The sequence below is a fragment of the Leptodactylus fuscus genome, chromosome 5 (assembly GCF_031893055.1).
Source record: "Leptodactylus fuscus isolate aLepFus1 chromosome 5, aLepFus1.hap2, whole genome shotgun sequence".
Classification (NCBI taxonomy): Eukaryota; Metazoa; Chordata; class Amphibia; order Anura; family Leptodactylidae; genus Leptodactylus; species Leptodactylus fuscus.
The window spans coordinates 105,899,559-105,919,070 of NC_134269.1; the positions used below are offsets into that span (position 1 = coordinate 105,899,559).

Sequence of the window (19,512 nt, forward strand, 5' to 3'; positions counted from 1 at the left end):
TTTGCTCCAATAACAGCGCAGGGTAGGTGGGACAGGAACTACGACACCGGTGACGTTGAAAAAAGTAGGCAAAACCCATTGGCTGCCGAATACATGTGACCTCTAATTTAAAAGAACAGCGCCGCCCAGGTTCGCGTCATTCTGAGCTTGCAATTCACCGAGGACGGAGGTTTCCGTCCAGCTAGCTAGGGCTTAGATTCTGGGTAGGCAGGGACAGGCTAGGATAGGAAGGAGAAGACAACCAACAGCTCTTGTAAGAGCTAAATTCCAGGGAGAAGCTTGTCAGTGTAACGTGGCACTGACGGGCTCAATCGCCGCAACCCAGCTTTCCCAGGATCCTGAATGGAATACACTGTCAGTGTATTCCCGTATACCCGATATATACCCCGATACCCGTTCCAACGGTGTGCCCCCCCACCTTCACCCCAGAAATACCCTGCAAGTCCCCTAGCAATAGAATTGGGGCTATATACACCCACAATTTTTACTACTGGTATACAGTGCCATTGTCTGACTGGGAATTCAAAGAATATATTGGGAATACAAATACCCTCATTTCTTGCTACTGCCATATAGTGCCAGTGTCTGACTGGGAATTCAAAGAATATATTGGGGTTACGTGCACCCACAATTTTTACTACTGGTATACAGTGCCATTGTCTGACTGGGAATTCAAAGAATATATTGGGAATACAAATACCCTCATTTCTTGCTACTGCCATATAGTGCCAGTTTCTGACTGGTAATTCAAAGAATATATTGGGGTTACGTGCACCCACAATTTTTACTACTGGTATACAGTGCCATTGTCTGACTGGGAATTCAAAGAATATATTGGGAATACAAATACCCTCATTTCTTGCTACTGCCATATAGTGCCAGTGTCTGACTGGGAATTCAAAGAATATATTGGGGTTACGTGCACCCACAATTTTTACTACTGGTATACAGTGCCATTGTCTGACTGGGAATTCAAAGAATATATTGGGAATACAAATACCCTCATTTCTTGCTACTGCCATATAGTGCCAGTGTCTGACTGGGAATTCAAAGAATATATTGGGGTTACGTGCACCCACAATTTTTACTACTGGTATACAGTGCCATTGTCTGACTGGGAATTCAAAGAATATATTGGGGTTATAAATACCCTCATTTCTTGCTACTGCCATATAGTGCCAGTTTCTGACTGGTAATTCAAAGAATATATTGGGGTTACGTGCACCCACAATTTTTACTACTGGTATACAGTGCCATTGTCTGACTGGGAATTCAAAGAGTATATTGGGAATACAAATACCCTCATTTCTTGCTACTGCCATATAGTGCCAGTTTCTGACTGGTAATTCAAAGAATATATTGGGGTTACGTGCACCCACAATTTTTACTACTGGTATACAGTGCCATTGTCTGACTGGGAATTCAAAGAGTATATTGGGAATACAAATACCCTCATTTCTTGCTACTGCCATATAGTGCCAGTTTCTGACTGGGAATTCAAAGAATATATTGGGGTTACGTGCACCCACAATTTTTACTACTGGTATACAGTGCCATTGTCTGACTGGGAATTCAAAGAATATATTGGGGTTATAAATACCCTCATTTCTTGCTACTGCCATATAGTGCCAGTTTCTGACTGGTAATTCAAAGAATATATTGGGGTTACGTGCACCCACAATTTTTACTACTGGTATACAGTGCCATTGTCTGACTGGGAATTCAAAGAGTATATTGGGCAGTCTTGTCTTCCTTCCTCCCAAAATTCCGAAGCTTTACAGAACAATAACCCAAACTGTCCCTGCTCCCCAGAGCTGTTCTCCGCTCCTTTCATTGTCCCTCAACCTGCCTCTCCACGTCACGATTCCACGAACCTAACAGAGGAGCATCTGTGTCCAGATGCTCAAACACTAGAGTCTCCTCCATCTACGTTCGATTTGGTGGTGGATGACCAGCAACCCACCCTCATCGACGATGATGTGACGCAGTTGCCGTCAGGGCATCCAGTTGACCGGCGCATTGTGCGGGAGGAGGAGATGAGACAGGAGTTGGAAGAGGAAGTGGTGGATGATGAGGACACTGACCCGACCTGGACAGGGGGGATGTCAAGCGGGGAAAGTAGTGTGGATGTTGAGGCAGGTGCAGCACCAAAAAGGGTAGCTAGAGGCAGAGGCAGAGGTCAGCAGCTTAGGCGAAGCCAGGCCACACCCGGAATCTCCCAAGATGTTCCAGTTCGTACCCAGCCCCGAAAAACTCCCACCTCGAGGGCACGTTTCTCGAAGGTGTGGAGTTTTTTCAAGGAATGCGCCGAGGACAGATATAGTGTTGTCTGCACAATTTGCCTCTCGAAATTGATTAGGGGCTCTGAGAAGAGCAACCTGTCCACCACTTCAATGCGCCGTCATTTGGAATCCAAGCACTGGAATCAGTGGCAGGCAGCAACGGCAGGACAAAGGCCGCCTGCCGTTCACGCCACTGCCACTGCCTCTGCCACTGCCTCTGCCTCTGCCACTGCCACTGCTGACTGTGCTGGCGATGCACTCCAGAGGACGAGCCAGGACACCACTTCATCTGCCTCCGCCACTTTGTTGACTTCTACCTCATCCTCCCCTGGTCCTGTCTTATCTCCTTCTCCTGCACCATCAAAGGCACCATCAGGCGTTTCTTTACAACAACCCACCATCTCTCAGACATTGGAGCGGCGGCAGAAATACACTGCTAACCACCCACACGCGCAAGCCTTGAACGCCAACATCGCTAAACTGCTGGCCCAGGAGATGTTGGCGTTCCGGCTTGTTGAAACTCCCGCCTTCCTGGACCTGATGGCAACTGCGGCACCTCGCTATGCCGTCCCTAGCCGTCACTACTTCTCCCGGTGTGCCGTCCCCGCCTTGCACCAGCACGTGTCACTCAACATCAGGCGGGCCCTTAGTTCCGCGCTTTGCACAAAGGTCCACTTGACCACCGACGCGTGGACAAGTGCATGCGGACAGGGACGCTACATTTCACTGACGGCACACTGGGTGAATGTAGTTGAGGCTGGGACTGCTTCCCAAACTGGCCCGGTGTACCTCGTCTCCCCGCCTAACATTCCTGGCAGGGACACGAGAAGAACACCCCCCTCCTCCTCCTCCTCTACCGCCTCCTCCTCCGCCACCGCCTCCTCCTCCGCCACCGCCTCCTCCTCCGCTGTTAGATTGACCCCAGCTACGAGTTGGAAACGTTGCAGCACTGGCGTTGGTAGACGTCAGCAGGCTGTGCTGAAGCTGATCAGCTTGGGGGACAGACAGCACACTGCCTCCGAGGTGAGGGATGCCCTCCTCGATGAGACGGCAATATGGTTTGAGCCGCTGCACCTGGGCCCAGGCATGGTCGTTTGTGATAACGGCCGGAACCTGGTAGCAGCTCTGGAGCTTGCCGGACTCCAACATGTTCCATGCCTGGCCCACGTCTTCAACCTAGTGGTGCAACGTTTCCTAAAGAGCTACCCCAATGTTCCAGAGCTACTGGTGAAAGTGCGGCGCATGTGCGCCCACTTTCGCAAGTCGACAGTAGCCGCTGCTAGCTTAAAATCTCTCCAGCAACGCCTGCATGTGCCACAACACCGGCTTTTGTGCGACGTCCCCACACGCTGGAACTCAACGTTTCAGATTTTGAATAGAGTGGTTGAGCAGCAGAGACCTTTGATGGAATACCAGCTACAAAACCCTAGGGTGCCACAAAGTCAGCTGCCTCAGTTTCACATCCATGAGTGGCCATGGATGAGAGACCTTTGTGACATCCTACGGGTCTTTGAGGAGTCCACAAGGAGGGTGAGCTCTGAGGATGCGATGGTGAGCCTTACAATCCCGCTCTTGTGTGTTCTGAGAGAATCCCTGATTGACATCAGGGATAACTCAGATCACACAGAGGAGTTAGGGATAGCATCCGATCCGTCACAGCTGGAGAGTAGGTCCACACATCTGTCCGCTTCACTGCGTTTAATGGAGGAGGAGGAGGAGGAGGAGGAGGAAGAAGAGTTGTCCGATGATGTGATGGTGATACAGGAGGCTTCCGGGCAACTTCGAATCGTCCCATTGTTGCAGCGCGGATGGGTAGACATGGAGGATGAGGAGGAAATGGAGATTGAACTTTCCGGTGGGGCCAGAGGAGTCATGCCAACTAACACTGTGGCAGACATGGCTGAGTTCATGTTGGGGTGCTTTACAACCGACAAGCGTATTGTCAAAATCATGGAGGACAACCAGTACTGGATCTTTGCTATCCTTGACCCCCGGTATAAAAACAACATCTCGTCTTTTATTCCGGTAGAGGGGAGGGCCAATCGCATCAATGCTTGCCACAGGCAATTGGTGCAGAATATGATGGAGATGTTTCCAGCATGTGACGTTGGCGGCAGGGAGGGCAGTTCCTCCAGTAGGCAACCAAGTTCTCACCGGTCCACACAAACGAGGGGCACACTGTCTAAGGTCTGGGACACCTTGATGGCACCCCCTCGCCAAAGTGCCGCCACGGAGGGTCCTAGTGTCACCAGGCGTGAGAAGTATAGGCGCATGTTGCGGGAATACCTTTCCGACCACAGCCCTGTCCTCTCCGACCCCTCTGCGCCCTACACGTATTGGGTGTCGAAGTTGGACCTGTGGCTTGAACTTGCCCTATATGCCTTGGAGGTGCTGTCCTGTCCTGCCGCCAGCGTCCTATCTGAGAGGGTGTTCAGTGCAGCCGGTGGCATCATCACTGACAAGCGCACCCGTCTGTCAGCTGAGAGTGCCGACCGGCTCACTTTGATAAAAATGAACCACCACTGGATAGAGCCTTCATTTTTGTGCCCACCTGTGTAAAGCACCCCAACATGAAACTCCATGTCTGTACTCAACCTCTCCAATTCCTCCGCATCCTCATACTCATCCACCATAAGCGTTGCACAATTCTGCTAATACTAGGCTCCCTCCAACATGATTTCCCCCAACTCTGCTGGTTAGAGGCTCCCTCCACCCTGATTTCCACCAACTCTGCTGGTTAGAGGCTCCCTCCACCCTGCTTTCCCACAACTCTGCTGGTTAGAGGCTCCTTCCACCATGAATTTGCCAAAACTGGGCTGTTTAGAGGCTCCCTCCACCATGAATTGGTCCAAACTGGGCTGGTTAGAGGCTCCCTCCACCATTAATTGGTCCAAACTGGGCTGGTTAGAGGCTCCCTCCACCATGAATTTGCCCAAACTGGGCTGTTTAGAGGCTCCCTCCACCATGAATTTGCCCAAACTGGGCTGTTTAGAGGCTCCCTCCACCATGAATTGGTCCAAACTGGGTTTTTTAGAGGCTCCCTCCACCATGAATTGGTCCAAACTGGGCTGGTTAGAGGCTCCCTCCACCATGAATTGATCCAAACTGGGGTGGTTAGAGGCTCCCTCCACCATTAATTGGTCCAAACTGGGCTGGTTAGAGGCTCCCTCCACCATTAATTGGTCCAAACTGGGCTGGTTAGAGGCTCCCTCCACCATTAATTGGTCCAAACTGGGCTGGTTAGAGGCTCCCTCCACCATGAATTTGCCCAAACTGGGCTGTTTAGAGGCTCCCTCCACCATGAATTTGCCCAAACTGGGCTGGTTAGAGGCTCCCTCCACCATGAATTGGTCCAAACTGGGGTTTTTAGAGGCTCCCTCCACCATGAATTGGTCCAAACTTGGCTGTTTAGAGGCTCCCTCCACCATTAATTGGTCCAAACTGGGCTGGTTAGAGGCTCCCTCCACCATGAATTGGTCCAAACTGGGTTTTTTAGAGGCTCCCTCCACCATGAATTTGCCCAAACTGGGCTGTTTAGAGGCTCCCTCCACCATGAATTTGCCCAAACTGGGCTGGTTAGAGGCTCCCTCCACCATGAATTGGTCCAAACTGGGGTTTTTAGAGGCTCCCTCCACCATGAATTGGTCCAAACTTGGCTGTTTAGAGGCTCCCTCCACCATGAATTGGTCCAAACTGGGGTGGTTAGAGGCTCCCTCCACCATTAATTGGTCCAAACTGGGCTGGTTAGAGGCTCCCTCCACCATTAATTGGTCCAAACTGGGCTGGTTAGAGGCTCCCTCCACCATGAATTGGTCCAAACTGGGTTTTTTAGAGGCTCCCTCCACCATGAATTTGCCCAAACTGGGCTGTTTAGAGGCTCCCTCCACCATGAATTGGTCCAAACTGGGCTGGTTAGAGGCTCCCTCCACCATGAATTTCCCAAAACTTGGCTGTTTAGAGGCTCCCTCCACCATTAATTGGTCCAAACTGGGCTGGTTAGAGGCTCCCTCCACCATTAATTGGTCCAAACTGGGGTTTTTAGAGGCTCCCTCCACCATGAATTGGTCCAAACTTGGCTGTTTAGAGGCTCCCTCCACCATGAATTGGTCCAAACTGGGCTGGTTAGAGGCTCCCTCCACCATTAATTGGTCCAAACTGGGCTGGTTAGAGGCTCCCTCCACCATTAATTGGTCCAAACTGGGCTGGTTAGAGGCTCCCTCCACCATGAATTTGCCCAAACTGGGCTGTTTAGAGGCTCCCTCCACCATGAATTTGCCCAAACTGGGCTGGTTAGAGGCTCCCTCCACCATGAATTGGTCCAAACGGGTTTTTAGAGGCTCCCTTCACCATGAATTGGTCCAAACTTGGCTGTTTAGAGGCTCCCTCCACCATGAATTGGTCCAAACTGGGTTTTTTAGAGGCTCCCTCCACCATGAATTTGCCCAAACTGGGCTGTTTAGAGGCTCCCTCCACCATGAATTTGCCCAAACTGGGCTGGTTAGAGGCTCCCTCCACCATGAATTGGTCCAAACTGGGGTTTTTAGAGGCTCCCTCCACCATGAATTGGTCCAAACTTGGCTGTTTAGAGGCTCCCTCCACCATGAATTGGTCCAAACTGGGGTGGTTAGAGGCTCCCTCCACCATTAATTGGTCCAAACTGGGCTGGTTAGAGGCTCCCTCCACCATGAATTGGTCCAAACTGGGCTGGTTAGAGGCTCCCTCCACCATGAATTGGTCCAAACTGGGTTTTTTAGAGGCTCCCTCCACCATGAATTTGCCCAAACTGGGCTGTTTAGAGGCTCCCTCCACCATGAATTGGTCCAAACTGGGCTGGTTAGAGGCTCCCTCCACCATGAATTTCCCAAAACTTGGCTGTTTAGAGGCTCCCTCCACCATTAATTGGTCCAAACTGGGCTGGTTAGAGGCTCCCTCCACCATGAATTGGTCCAAACTGGGGTTTTTAGAGGCTCCCTCCACCATGAATTGGTCCAAACTTGGCTGTTTAGAGGCTCCCTCCACCATGAATTGGTCCAAACTGGGGTGGTTAGAGGCTCCCTCCACCATTAATTGGTCCAAACTGGGCTGGTTAGAGGCTCCCTCCACCATTAATTGGTCCAAACTGGGCTGGTTAGAGGCTCCCTCCACCATGAATTTGCCCAAACTTGGCTGTTTAGAGGCTCCCTCCACCATGAATTTGCCCAAACTGGGCTGGTTAGAGGCTCCCTCCACCATGAATTGGTCCAAACGGGTTTTTAGAGGCTCCCTTCACCATGAATTGGTCCAAACTTGGCTGTTTAGAGGCTCCCTCCACCATGAATTGGTCCAAACTGGGGTGGTTAGAGGCTCCCTCCACCATTAATTGGTCCAAACTGGGCTGGTTAGAGGCTCCCTCCACCATTAATTGGTCCAAACTGGGCTGGTTAGAGGCTCCCTCCACCATGAATTGGTCCAAACTGGGGTTTTTAGAGGCTCCCTCCACCATGAATTGGTCCAAACTTGGCTGTTTAGAGGCTCCCTCCACCATTAATTGGTCCAAACTGGGCTGGTTAGAGGCTCCCTCCACCATGAATTGGTCCAAACTGGGTTTTTTAGAGGCTCCCTCCACCATGAATTTGCCCAAACTGGGCTGTTTAGAGGCTCCCTCCACCATGAATTGGTCCAAACTGGGTTTTTTAGAGGCTCCCTCCACCATGAATTGGTCCAAACTGGGCTGGTTAGAGGCTCCCTCCACCATGAATTGGTCCAAACTGGGGTGGTTAGAGGCTCCCTCCACCATTAATTGGTCCAAACTGGGCTGGTTAGAGGCTCCCTCCACCATGAATTGGTCCAAACTGGGCTGGTTAGAGGCTCCCTCCACCATTAATTGGTCCAAACTGGGCTGGTTAGAGGCTCCCTCCACCATGAATTTGCCCAAACTGGGCTGTTTAGAGGCTCCCTCCACCATGAATTTGCCCAAACTGGGCTGGTTAGAGGCTCCCTCCACCATGAATTGGTCCAAACTGGGGTTTTTAGAGGCTCCCTCCACCATGAATTGGTCCAAACTTGGCTGTTTAGAGGCTCCCTCCACCATTAATTGGTCCAAACTGGGCTGGTTAGAGGCTCCCTCCACCATGAATTGGTCCAAACTGGGTTTTTTAGAGGCTCCATCCACCATGAATTTGCCCAAACTGGGCTGTTTAGAGGCTCCCTCCACCATGAATTGGTCCAAACTGGGGTGGTTAGAGGCTCCCTCCACCATTAATTGGTCCAAACTGGGCTGGTTAGAGGCTCCCTCCACCATTAATTGGTCCAAACTGGGCTGGTTAGAGGCTCCCTCCACCATGAATTGGTCCAAACTGGGGTTTTTAGAGGCTCCCTCCACCATGAATTGGTCCAAACTTGGCTGTTTAGAGGCTCCCTCCACCATTAATTGGTCCAAACTGGGCTGGTTAGAGGCTCCCTCCACCATGAATTGGTCCAAACTGGGTTTTTTAGAGGCTCCCTCCACCATGAATTTGCCCAAACTGGGCTGTTTAGAGGCTCCCTCCACCATGAATTGGTCCAAACTGGGGTGGTTAGAGGCTCCCTCCACCATTAATTGGTCCAAACTGGGCTGGTTAGAGGCTCCCTCCACCATTAATTGGTCCAAACTGGGCTGGTTAGAGGCTCCCTCCACCATGATTTGGTCCAAACTGGGGTTTTTAGAGGCTCCCTCCACCATGAATTGGTCCAAACTTGGCTGTTTAGAGGCTCCCTCCACCATTAATTGGTCCAAACTGGGCTGGTTAGAGGCTCCCTCCACCATGAATTGGTCCAAACTGGGTTTTTTAGAGGCTCCCTCCACCATGAATTTGCCCAAACTGGGCTGTTTAGAGGCTCCCTCCACCATGAATTGGTCCAAACTGGGTTTTTTAGAGGCTCCCTCCACCATGAATTGGTCCAAACTGGGCTGGTTAGAGGCTCCCTCCACCATGAATTGGTCCAAACTGGGGTGGTTAGAGGCTCCCTCCACCATTAATTGGTCCAAACTGGGCTGGTTAGAGGCTCCCTCCACCATTAATTGGTCCAAACTGGGCTGGTTAGAGGCTCCCTCCACCATTAATTGGTCCAAACTGGGCTGGTTAGAGGCTCCCTCCACCATGAATTTGCCCAAACTGGGCTGTTTAGAGGCTCCCTCCACCATGAATTTGCCCAAACTGGGCTGGTTAGAGGCTCCCTCCACCATGAATTGGTCCAAACTGGGGTTTTTAGAGGCTCCCTCCACCATGAATTGGTCCAAACTTGGCTGTTTAGAGGCTCCCTCCACCATTAATTGGTCCAAACTGGGCTGGTTAGAGGCTCCCTCCACCATGAATTGGTCCAAACTGGGTTTTTTAGAGGCTCCCTCCACCATGAATTTGCCCAAACTGGGCTGTTTAGAGGCTCCCTCCACCATGAATTGGTCCAAACTGGGGTGGTTAGAGGCTCCCTCCACCATTAATTGGTCCAAACTGGGCTGGTTAGAGGCTCCCTCCACCATTAATTGGTCCAAACTGGGCTGGTTAGAGGCTCCCTCCACCATGAATTTGCCCAAACTGGGCTGGTTAGAGGCTCCCTCCACCATGAATTGGTCCAAACTGGGTTTTTTAGAGGCTCCCTCCACCATGAATTTGCCCAAACTGGGCTGGTTAGAGGCTCCCTCCACCATGAATTGGTCCAAACTGGGGTTTTTAGAGGCTCCCTCCACCATGAATTTGCCCAAACTGGGCTGTTTAGAGGCTCCCTCCACCATGAATTGGTCCAAACTGGGTTTTTTAGAGGCTCCCTCCACCATGAATTGGTCCAAACTGGGCTGGTTAGAGGCTCCCTCCACCATGAATTGGTCCAAACTGGGGTGGTTAGAGGCTCCCTCCACCATTAATTGGTCCAAACTGGGCTGGTTAGAGGCTCCCTCCACCATTAATTGGTCCAAACTGGGCTGGTTAGAGGCTCCCTCCACCATGAATTTGCCCAAACTGGGCTGTTTAGAGGCTCCCTCCACCATGAATTTGCCCAAACTGGGCTGGTTAGAGGCTCCCTCCACCATGAATTGGTCCAAACTGGGGTTTTTAGAGGCTCCCTCCACCATGAATTGGTCCAAACTTGGCTGTTTAGAGGCTCCCTCCACCATTAATTGGTCCAAACTGGGCTGGTTAGAGGCTCCCTCCACCATGAATTGGTCCAAACTGGGTTTTTTAGAGGCTCCCTCCACCATGAATTTGCCCAAACTGGGCTGTTTAGAGGCTCCCTCCACCATGAATTGGTCCAAACTGGGGTGGTTAGAGGCTCCCTCCACCATTAATTGGTCCAAACTGGGCTGGTTAGAGGCTCCCTCCACCATTAATTGGTCCAAACTGGGCTGGTTAGAGGCTCCCTCCACCATGAATTTGCCCAAACTGGGCTGGTTAGAGGCTCCCTCCACCATGAATTGGTCCAAACTGGGTTTTTTAGAGGCTCCCTCCACCATGAATTTGCCCAAACTGGGCTGGTTAGAGGCTCCCTCCACCATGAATTGGTCCAAACTGGGGTTTTTAGAGGCTCCCTCCACCATGAATTTGCCCAAACTCTGCTGGTTAGAGGCTCAATCCACCCTGATTTTCAAAACAAATGTTGGTGCCAACCTCAACTTACTACAAGGGCCAAATTCACTGCTGGTGACAAGCTCTCCTCACTGCAAGTGCCAAATACACATGTTTCAAGGTGTTTTCCTACTGTCAGAGAGGTGGTATTGAGTGTGTAAAGTGTGTAGTTGTTAGGCTGTGATGTTGGGGTAATAGAGGGTCTTTGGTGTGTTAGATGCCCCCAGACATGCTTCCCCTGCTGTCCCAGTGTCATTCCAGAGGTGTTGGCATCATTTCCTGGGGTGTCATAGTGGACTTGGTGACCCTCCAGACACGGATTTGGGTTTCCCCCTTAACGAGTATCTGTTCCCCATAGACTATAATGGGGTTCGAAACCCGTTCGAACACACGAACATTGAGCGGCTGTTCGAATCGAATTTCGAACCTCGAACATTTTAGTGTTCGCTCATCTCTAATCTCCACTGAAGCCAGAGATTGAACGCAGTGGTCATGTAAAGAACAGGCCGGACTAAAAGCCTATGCCTTTAAAAGGGAGACCTACATGACTGAGCTGTTCAGGAGAGGATAAGTGGGGACAGGAGAGGAGTAATTGAGCCGTTAGGGAAGAGGGTAGTGGTCATACTGCCCAACCGTCCCAATTTCCGCAGGACACTCACGCTTTCCTGCCCCTGTCCTGCCATCCCAGGCAGCTTCCTACATGTCCCACTATGTCCCTTTAATGATTTACTGATCAATCATTCCTCTGATCACCACCTGCTCTTATAACAGATAAGAGGCTGCGGTGATCGGAGGAACGCTTTACTATGGGTCAAGGACCTTGTGTGACATCACACGGTCACGTGAATAGCTGGGAGTGTCAGTGTCCCGTGCAGTGAAGAGAGAAGAGATCCGTGTAAGGTACTGAGAAGGGAGGGGGAAGGGGAGATCTGAGATGCAGGATGGAGAGAGAGCATGTGTGTCTGTCTCTGTGTGTGTCTGTCTGTGTGTGTTTGTCATTATACTGGGGGCAGAGATGAAGGGGTGAACATGAAACTGGGGGCAGATGAAAGGGGATATGAAACTGAGGGAGAAATGGAGGGGGGAGATGAAACTGAGGGCAGAGATGGAGGAGGGGACATGAAATGGAGCAGATACAGGGGGCACTTAAACTGGGGGACAACTGGAGAGGGCATTAAACCATGAGAGGAGCTGGAGGGGGACCTGTCTGCCTCTAGTTGCCCCCAGTTTAATGTCACCCTCCAGCTAGCCCTACGGTTTAATGTCTGCTTCTAGTTGCCCACCGTTTAATGTCCCACTTCATCTGCCATTTATTTATTGCCCCCTCCAACTACCCCCATTGCTAATGTCCCTCTCCAGCTGATCCAGTTTCATGTTTAAACTAGGCCACCAGGAGAAGGTGTAAATACTGTGGGGCAGTTGGAAGGGGGACATTACAATGTGGAGACATATAATGTGCGGGTGACTGTAGGAGGATTATACTGTGTCGGGGGACATGAAAAATGAATGAGAATGGGCGGAGTCAACATAAAAGTGTGCGGGGCTAAATTTGCACACCGCACATTTTGTCCCTCTTTCTGTTGTTCAAAAGTTGGGAGGTATGGTAGTGGTGACAAGGGGGGAGCCATGGCAGAGGGGGGTAATTAAAGAAAGGGCGCAAAGATTGGCGCCAGTCCAAAGGAGGGCTTCAGTCTCAAGCACCTACCCACCCGCCCTTTCCTATTGCTATTTTTGGGTATTTTATTAACACAGTAGCTAGGTGGGGGGATCCTCGAAGTTGCTGGAATAGGAAATTGGTTGTGGTGGAGTAGGCCCTGTGCCGAGGGGCTGAACTCCTCAGGACTTTTTCCGATGCCTCTGTTGTCGTAGTCCCTGTCCCACCTCCCCTGCACAGTTATTGGTGCAAAAAACGCGCCAGGGAAGGTGGGAGGGGATACGAATTTTTACTGCGTTTGCCTCGTGGTATTCGATTCCAATCGAATCCCCCGAAAGGCCTGATATTCGATCGAATATGTATTCGATCGAACAGTGTTCGCTCATCTCTATTTAAAACCCAAAACTTTAGTGTGTTAAAACAGATAGATATTGAAAAGGGGGTTAAATATAGTAAGATATACTGTAGTGATTGGTAAGATTAAATCCACCATCTAAAGAAAACTGAACTTAGAACATTAAAGTTACCTCATGCAACGTATTCTATTTATACCTCACTCAACTAGATCATTACGTTAACGTCAATGTTTCATTGAAGAGGACAATGTACACAGGTGACAATGACAAAGAAGAAGCTTGTAATACTGCATCATTAAGGTGCTGGTACCTTTGTCTGAAATGTACAGTATAGGTGTGTCAGGAAAGGGTGTTCCCAAGCGAGAGAAAGGACTCTTTTCTCTACCATGGTGCATTCAACATCATCATCCATGAGAACTACATCCTTCTTCAGAACTTTCATTGCAAAGAACTGGCTACTCTCTTTAAGCTCTGCGAGAAAAACCTAGAAAAATAGCAGTTAAGTGTATATTAGTTAACTCATGTCAGTAGCACACAAAACACCAAAGTAAAATACTGCAGTTGCAGTCTAAATCAAGGGCGCAAGATACTGAACACATCCAGTATTTACAGCATTTTTGGACAAAAAACATGTCTGACTATAAGACGCACAAGAAAAATTAGGCAAAAATATTATCTAGAAAAAGTGGCAATATACTGTGTGGCGGCACTAAGGAGCATTATACTGTGTGTGGGAGCATGAAGGAACTTTATACTGTGCATGGGGGCACTAAGAAGAATTATATGGTGCGTAGCGGCACTAAAGAGCATTATACAGTGGATGAGGACACTAAGGGAGAGTTATACTTTGGGTGGGGTAATAAGAAGTATTATACTGTGCTTGGGGGCACTAAGGAGCAATATAAGGTGAGTGGGGGCATATATTAGGAGCATTATGTGGTGCATTATTATTTGAATAATGAAAACCTATATGTTTCCAATATCCTTTTTTGAATGCCTGAAAGTTTTCAAGATCTATAAGGTCCATGGTCATGTGATGGATACACAGGCGCATAACTTGTTATAGTCACAGCACAGTAATTAGACATTTGTCTGGTAACAATCTATACAGCTATGTTTCCATCACGTAACCATGGAGCATAAATATAACGAATGAATGAATAACAGCAAGCAGAAATCTAGAAAACTGTGAGGAATTGATACAGAGAGTATATTGGAGAATTCTGAAACTGAACAACCCATTTAATTGTTGCTATTTTTGTCAGGCGTTTTATCTCTCTTGCTCAAGAATATAGGTTGATCAATAGCTTATCCATACTTCAAGGTGTCTGACTTTTCTTTCTTTTAATAACTATGGCTTATGATCCCATGGGATTAGCTGCTACCCCTGTTGAACACTCCTGCAGTTTTATTCTTCAGATGTGTATCATGAAAGGTGCTAAACGATTAATCCAAACGGGAACTATTAATGTAAATGTAAAATATAAAAATTGACTATTATAAAAATTTGACTTGATCTATATAATGGTAGATATAATAAAGAACATTAGTGGCATGTTGTTACTTTAATAAAGCCATATAATATGAAATGTAAATTGTTTATGTAACATTAAATTAAGTTGCATTAATTTTGTTCTCTTACGCTAGGTTCACACCTGCGTTCATGTCTCCGTTCTATGGTTTCCGTCTTCTGCATGGCAGAAGACGGAAACCATAGACCGGGTCCAGCCGTGCGCGGCGGTGAGCGTTTTAGGCTCTCCGCCGCGAAACCGGATTTTTTAATCCAGACACAGAGTAGTGCATGTCCGACTCTGTGTCCGGATTATAAAACCCAGTTTTGCGGCGGAGAGCGCAAAACGCTCACCGCCGCTCACGGCCGGACAGCTTTCTCACCCATTCAAATGAATGGGTGAGAAAGTCTCCTGCAGGCTTCCGTCTCCTGCATCTGTTTTATGCAGGAAACGGAAACCTGCAATAAGGACAGATGAACGCAGATGTGAACGAGCCCTTAGCAGTAAATATCACAATTACATTGTTGTTATATTATTGTAACTTGCTTACTGTCATTGTAATGTGACACTGCAGGACCTAGGTGGTATTTAAACAATATATAGTCATGGAAATGAAGTACTTCTCCTGGAAAATTATTGCAATTACACATGTTTTGTTATACACGTTTTTTTCTTTTGTGTGTATCACAGAAAAAAAGAGAATTGGACATTATTTCACACAAAATCCAAAAATGAGCCAAACGCAATTGTTGACAGCTTTTCAAAATTGTGGGAAAATAACTTTTGATGCTTGCTGCAAGTAACAGGTGTGGGCAATATAAAAATCACATCAGAAGCCAGATAATAAGGGGAGACATTGACACTTTATCATGTGTCTGTGTGTGCCACATAAATATGGAGAACAGAAAGAGGAGAAGAAAATTGCCTGAGTACCTGAGAACTAAAATTGTGGAAAAATATCAATAAACTCAAGTTTACAAGTCCATCTCCAGAGATCTTGGTGTTCCCTTGTTTACGCTGTGCAACATAATCAAGAAATTTACAATCCATGGCACTGTAGTTAATCTCCCTGGACGTGGACGGAAGAGAAAATAGATGAAAGGTTGCAATGCAGGAATGTCTAGATGGTGGGTAAGTAGCCCCAATCAAGTTCCAAATAAATTCAAGCTGTCCAGCAGGCTCAAGGGCATCAGTGTCAGCCCAAACTATCCATCAACAACAAGCTTGTTGTCTTTTGAACAGATGAGACCATGATAGAGCTTTTTGATAAAACATATCATTCTACTGTTTATCAAAAACAGAATGAGGCCTACAAAGAATAGAACAAAGTACCAACAATCATATATGGTGGAGGCTCAAAGATGTTTTGGGATTGTTTTGCTGCCCTGGATGCCATGGCCCAGGTGTCAGAAAACACACAGTGGCTCAGTGGTTAGCACTGCAGCCTTGCAGTTGGTGTCCTGGTGTTCAAATCCCGCCAAGGACAAAAAATCATCTGCAAGGAGTTTGTATGTTCTCCTTGTGTTTTCCATCCCATATTCCAAAGACATACTGATAGGGAAAAATGTACATTGTGAGCTCAATGTGGGGCTCACAATCTACATAAAGAAAAAGAAAACTGGGTTTGTGTCCTAGGTCATGGGTCTTCCAGCAGGACAATGACCCATACTTCAAAAAGTATCCAGAAATGGATAGAAAAAAGTGCTGGAGAGTTCTGAAGTAGCCAGCAATGAGTCTGGATCTAAATCCAATTGAATATCTGTGGAGAGATCTTAAAATTGCTGTTGGGAGAAATGAAGGCGCCCTTCAAATATGAGATACCTGGGGCAATTTGCAAAAATAGAGTGATCCAAAATTCCAGTTGGGAGGAGTAAGGAGCTTGTTAATGGTTATAGGAAGCGATTTATTTCAGTTATTTTTTTCAAAGGGTGTGTAACCATATACTTGTATTAAGCTGAGAGTGCCAGTTATTTTGTCCAGCCCATTTTTGGAGTTGTGTGTAAAATTATAAAATTTTTGCCTTTTTTTCCTCTATTTTTTGTATTGTTCCAATACACACGAAGGAAATAAACACGTGTACAACAAAATATGTGTAATTGCAGTCATTTTTGGGAGAAATACTCAATTTCCTGGAAAAATTTCAGAGGCTGCCAACACTTACGGCCATGGCTATAATTAATGAAACCAAACGTGAAGCTTGGAGCTCCATCTCCCCTTCGTTCTGCTGCATGTGTGTGTTTGGGGTCCAGTATTTGTACCTCCACCAATCTAATTAATGGTCTATTGTAAAGAAGCCAATCAAAAAACTTTTTAACTGAGAGTTAGTATTGTTGGAGGTGATCTATAAATCGTGTTAAATAAACATTGCAGTTTTACCTTTCCAAAGCTTCCCTTGCCAAGCATTTTATGCAAGACAAAATCATCAAAGGTTAGTTTAATGTGACTACCCGGTTCTTCTGTCGTCTGTGCGGGCACAGTGGTAGTTTCTGCATATTTACGCTCTTCTACTGGTGACTCCCAAGAAATGCCATGAGACTCTGGTATACACAGATTATAGAAATAAGGACATGCACTAGTTTTGTTAATAATACAACAGAGTAATAAGTAGACACTTTTGCATGAATGCAAATTCAATGTCAATGCAAACTGACTGTGCTACAAAATAAGCCTATGTTCACATTTAGTTTCCAGTGCATATTTAGCAAATGCGTCAGGAAAGTTCCTGGCATATACAACAAATCCATAGGCTCCCATTCACCTGATGGAGACCAAAAGAGTGTATTTTTGACTTCCATTAACCTGGTACAGTATATGTCACTTTGCCTTTTTTAACTGTATGATAAAGTGATCAATAGATGATATATACCACTGTTTGCCTTATGTGACAACTCTCCATTTAGCCACATAATGTGGCCAATTTACCAATGCTGTCTAAGATACTAGCAAACCTATGTTTAGTGCATATTTAGACTAGACAGTTTTAAAATGTATCAGATTTATCACAGTGCCTGATGCTGGATGGTCCACCGGTGCAGCTTTAGCTTGTCTTAGTTTACATCACCTATTGGTTGACATACTGTGTGCTGGAATCTGGTATCAGATTTCTGGCACTATTTAGATGCACGTTGTTGGATCTTCTTGGATGAGGCTAAAGAAACGGCGGAAACGCATCACGTTTTTTTCTCTAGAGCCTTTCATAGAAAGTCTGTAGAGTTTTCCTCTGCAGACTTTCTGTCCCTATTATACGGAACACGCCATTGTTTTCATACAGTAGGTATAATTCACATGCTGCGACTTGCAATAACGCTCATGTTTTTGAAATCGCAGTAATTTTTTTCTGCAATGTGTGGATGGAATTAGCCAGAATCCCATTCACTTTGCAGGTACTGTAAAAAGCTGAGGTTTTGCTACAGCATCTCCACTGTGGTCAAATTGAGGCATTTATTCTACGTGGGGCCCCGGCCTAAAACACATAATAAATATGGTGCATAGCATGTAGACTAGTTTTCTGGTGCAAGTTAAGTCCGAATTTTGGCCCATTTTGTTCAACAAATCTGTCTTAATAACTGTAAGTTCTTTATATGTTTTTCTGTATTTGAAACACATTCATTACAACATATCTACTCATCACACTGAATATTACAATGTCTTGTACCTTTCTTCGCAGATAGAACTACAGCTTGATTTTCAGATGTGCTTCTGTGACCAACTTCAATGGGTCCTTCTCTGTAGATATGTTCAGATTCTCTTTGTCGCCTATCCTAGAATTAGGGTGACAAAAGGATATTAATATTATTATTTAAACATTGTAAAAGCAACATCTATTTGAGAACATTCCCAGATGAGGTTTGAGATTTGCATTGGCTCACAATATTGGGCTACTTGTTAGTGAACCTTCACAACGCTAAGGCCCCGCGTGGTGTCCAACAGCAAAAAAGCTCTGTGGGAAAAGCAGTGGCGACAACGCATCGCGGTTTTTCCCACAATGCTTTGCACAGAAGGTTCACAGAGGTTTCCTCGGCGAAATTTCTGCTTTAATTATATCTATAGGGAAACCACCAGCGATTCCGTAGATATAATTGACATGCTGTTATTTCCAAAATCATGATGGTTTTAGAAATCGCCGCATGTCTGCACCACATATTTTACCGTAGTTTACACCACATAGGGCCCCGGCCTTAATATAGGACTAGTTGTGGATCACTATCTTTCTCATCTTCATCTTATTGTTGACAGTTGATATTGGAGATAAAATGAGATGTTTGCAAATAAACATTCATAAGTATATATACACGGGGTACAGAGTTGGCACTTGCACCTGGAACTCAATTCATATGGGCATGTAAAGACTACTCAGCCAAATAAAGAAACATTGAATATATGGGGAAGCCCTATCACGTATTTTGTACTGGGACAATAAGTTGCATTTGTGATGCATGCCCTCCATCCCCCGCAACAGCTTAAAAATCATAACTATATGGAATTAAAAAAAAAAAAAAATCTACTATAAAGAATCTCATTCCCCCAATTTATCACCAATGTGCTCTCTCAGATAGTCTCAATGATTTATCATTTGTGAATGCATAATTTTCTTTTGATATGGACTTATTCCCATTTTACGCTGAGGCCCCACGTTGCAGAATCGCAACTTCTTTTGTCGCAGATTTTGCTGCGTTTTTTTTCAGCCAAACCTAGGAGTGACTACAAAAGGAATGGGAAAAATATAGGAAGTTCTTATACTTCTCCCTTCTGCTCAATCCACTTCTGACTTTGGCTCAAACAACCGCAACAATATCTGCAACAAAAAAAGCCGCGTTTCCGCAATGTGGGGTCTTAGCCTTAGGCTCAGGGCCAACATTGCGAATGTTGCTGGCTTTTTCCATATAGGTATAATAGAGGCACAAAGTCTGCAGATGAAAACGATTTGAAAAACACTGCAGATAAAACTGCGATGTGTTTCCACCTCAGTCTTTTCCGCAGTTCTTTTGGCTGTACTACATTGGGCCCTAGCTTTAATAAATAATTCCACAATGATTCAGTATGGCGGTCATTCTACTCGTGTGAACACAGACTAGTATGCATATCGTAATAAATATGTTGAAATCAACTTCAGTTCAGAATAAAGAGAAATAA

General features: G+C 46.8%; 1 protein-coding gene across 2 annotated transcripts in view; it reads right to left on the reverse strand.

The window, feature by feature from the left end:
* PRKCQ (protein kinase C theta) overlaps positions 1 to 19,512 on the reverse strand; it is a 98,001-nt gene that overhangs the window by 21,704 nt on the left and 56,785 nt on the right. For both annotated transcript variants that reach the window (XM_075273947.1, XM_075273948.1), the window contains 3 exons: positions 18,035 to 18,140; positions 16,756 to 16,916; positions 13,179 to 13,352 (listed from right to left, as the gene is read on the reverse strand). In XM_075273947.1, the coding sequence (XP_075130048.1) occupies positions 13,179 to 13,352; positions 16,756 to 16,916; positions 18,035 to 18,140 (441 nt within the window). The remainder of the gene's footprint in view (positions 1 to 13,178; positions 13,353 to 16,755; positions 16,917 to 18,034; positions 18,141 to 19,512) is intronic.